At 46.1% G+C, this 2500-nt stretch overlaps 1 protein-coding gene across 1 annotated transcript in view; it reads left to right on the plus strand.

Moving 5' to 3' along the window:
* Positions 1-2500, plus strand: part of LOC310776342 (uncharacterized protein) — a 35071-nt gene that overhangs the window by 2895 nt on the left and 29676 nt on the right. The window contains 2 exon segments of the mRNA XM_083636538.1: positions 950-1042; positions 2144-2230. Of these exon segments, the coding sequence (XP_083492664.1) occupies positions 950-1042; positions 2144-2230 (180 nt within the window).

Consider the following 2500-nt stretch of genomic DNA (forward strand, 5'->3'; position numbering starts at 1 on the left):
GGCGTTGATTGGCTAATCGTTAGTCCCGCCCGTGGCGTTGATTGGCTAATCGTTAGTCCCGCCCGTGGCATTGATTGGCTAATCATTAGTCCCGCCCGTGGCGTTGATTGGCTAATCGTTAGTCCCGCCCGTGGCATTGATTGGCTAATCATTAGTCCCGCCCGTGGCGTTGATTGGCTAATCGTTAGTCCCGCCCGTGGCATTGATTGGCTAATCATTAGTCCCGCCCGTGGCATTGATTGGCTAATCGTTAGTCCCGCCCGTGGCATTGATTGGCTAATCATTAGTCCCGCCCGTGGCGTTGATTGGCTAATCATTAGTGCCGCCCGTGGCGTTGATTGGCTAATCGTTAGTCCCCCCCGGAGCTCATTGGAGCGATAACTTTTCAACCGAGAAAGCGATGTTTCATGTCACGATGCCAGATCAGACAACTCAGTGGAGTGGGTGGATTCAAAGGTCAGAACCCAGACAAGCTTTACCCGTCTGAAGCGAGGTCAGAGGTCAGGGTCTGGAGATGGTTCTGTGTCTTGCTCTAGATGCACTTCAGCAGGGTTGGGGGTTTGGGGGGCCGGTCCCCCTAACCATTACATCACCCTGCTGTCCATGTAAACTACAATGTCAGGTGTTACAGCTGGGAATATGAAGAGTATACTGCTCACCTCAGCATTCACATGTTTAATATTAAAATCTAAAAAATATTAATCTCTCCCTCCCATCCCCCCCACTCTCTCTCTCTCTCTCTCTCTCTCCCTCCCCCCCTCTCTCTCTCTCTCTCTCTCCCTCCCCCCCACTCTCTCTCTCCCCTCCCCCCTCTCTCTCTCTCTATCTCTCCCCCCCCCCCTCTCTCTCTCTCTCTCTCTCCCCCCCACTCTCTCTATCTCTCTCTCCCCCCCACTCTCTCTCTCTCTCTCTCTCCACCCCACTCTCTCTCTCTCTCTCTCCCCTACAGTGCTGTAATCTGTTGTTAGTGGACACTCTGAAGGATCCTCTGTGTTTCAAAGTGTCAGACCAGACCATTCCCAAACAGCAGCACATCGTCCAGGTACTTCCATTACGTTCCATTACATGACATTATAATTCAGGCATCTAGCTGGCTCTCAGAGCAACTTCCACTGAGGTCTACAGTCAATCTCACTTCCTGAATCACCTGCATGACAAGCCTAATAGCAAGGAGGTCAAATGTCAGAGGAGGTCACAGCCTCCAGACAGCAGAGAGAACCAATACTCCTGTGAGCCTGGAGGAGAAGGGACAAGATGACGTTACATCTGTCACAGTTACTGTACACTGGACCAGACCAGACCATCTACACCAGGGGTGCCCAACCAGTCGGTCGCCGTCTACTGGTCGACCGCGGACTGACCCCAGATCAATCGCGAGGGGTGTCAAAAATCGATTATAAAAAAAAAAAAAAATAATAATAATCAAATAAAAATATAATGGAAGTACATGCAGTTGTTTATTTTAATTATGGATCATAATACAATGCAATTCCAAATGCACTTTTATTTTAAAAGTAGCCACACAGTGAGAAAAAAGAAAGTGAGAAAAAACAAATCATGTATTGGGGATTTAAGATGCATCGATAATCATAATCGAATCGAATCGTAGCCCTCTGAATCGTAATCGAATCGTGAGGCCAGTGAAGATTCACAGTCCTAATGTCAAGTGGTTGTGGGACAACAACAAAGTGTTCTGAGGTTAGTTACTGCAGGCTGGAAACGATGTGTGTGCGTTTGCTATGTTGAAACTGGACTGGTAGATCTCGGGAGGCTGGCTACTTGAAAAGTAGATCTTGGGTCAAAAAAGGTTGGGCACCCCTGATCTACACACACATCAGCACCTGCTCCAGATATGTTTAAAGTCGAGCTGAAATGAAATAAAATGACTTTTTAAGTCTTTTAGATCACATCCCTGGTCATAGAGTGCACCTATTTAACAATGCATGCCAAAGAATTATTTGGTTTTTCAACTCAAGAACTTCCATTCTTACTGTGTTAGCTTATATCATTGTCCAGTGTAGAGAGATTTTTTTTTTAAACGTCAATATATTACGTCAATTATATTGGTTTCATCATCTATTGTCTATCTGTACTCTACAGTTTAATGCTTGTAGTAATGCTAAGTCCATATGCCTCCATGTAGACGAAGAACCAGGAGGAGAAGAGACTGTGGCTGCACTACCTCAAGAGACTGATAGTGGAGAACCATCCTGCTTCACTGCCACAGAAGGTAAGGAGGGAGAGAGAGGGGGAGGGAGAGAGGTTGGGAGAGAGATAGGGCTAGGGAGAGGGAGAGAGGGAGGGAGAGAGAGGGAAAGGCAGGGAGAGAGGGTGAATTATTATTATATAATTATAATAATAATTGTTATTGTTATCAATAGTAATAGTAATAGTAGTAGTAGTAGTAGCAGTAGTAGTAATAACTAGGCATCATACAAGTTTGGTGCAGATACTGTATAAGAAGCGTAATAGTTTTCTGTTGGCCTTTGCTGCCCCCTGC

Source organism: Poromitra crassiceps (assembly GCF_964638095.1).
Source record: "Poromitra crassiceps genome assembly, chromosome: 5".
Taxonomy (NCBI): domain Eukaryota; kingdom Metazoa; phylum Chordata; class Actinopteri; order Beryciformes; family Melamphaidae; genus Poromitra; species Poromitra crassiceps.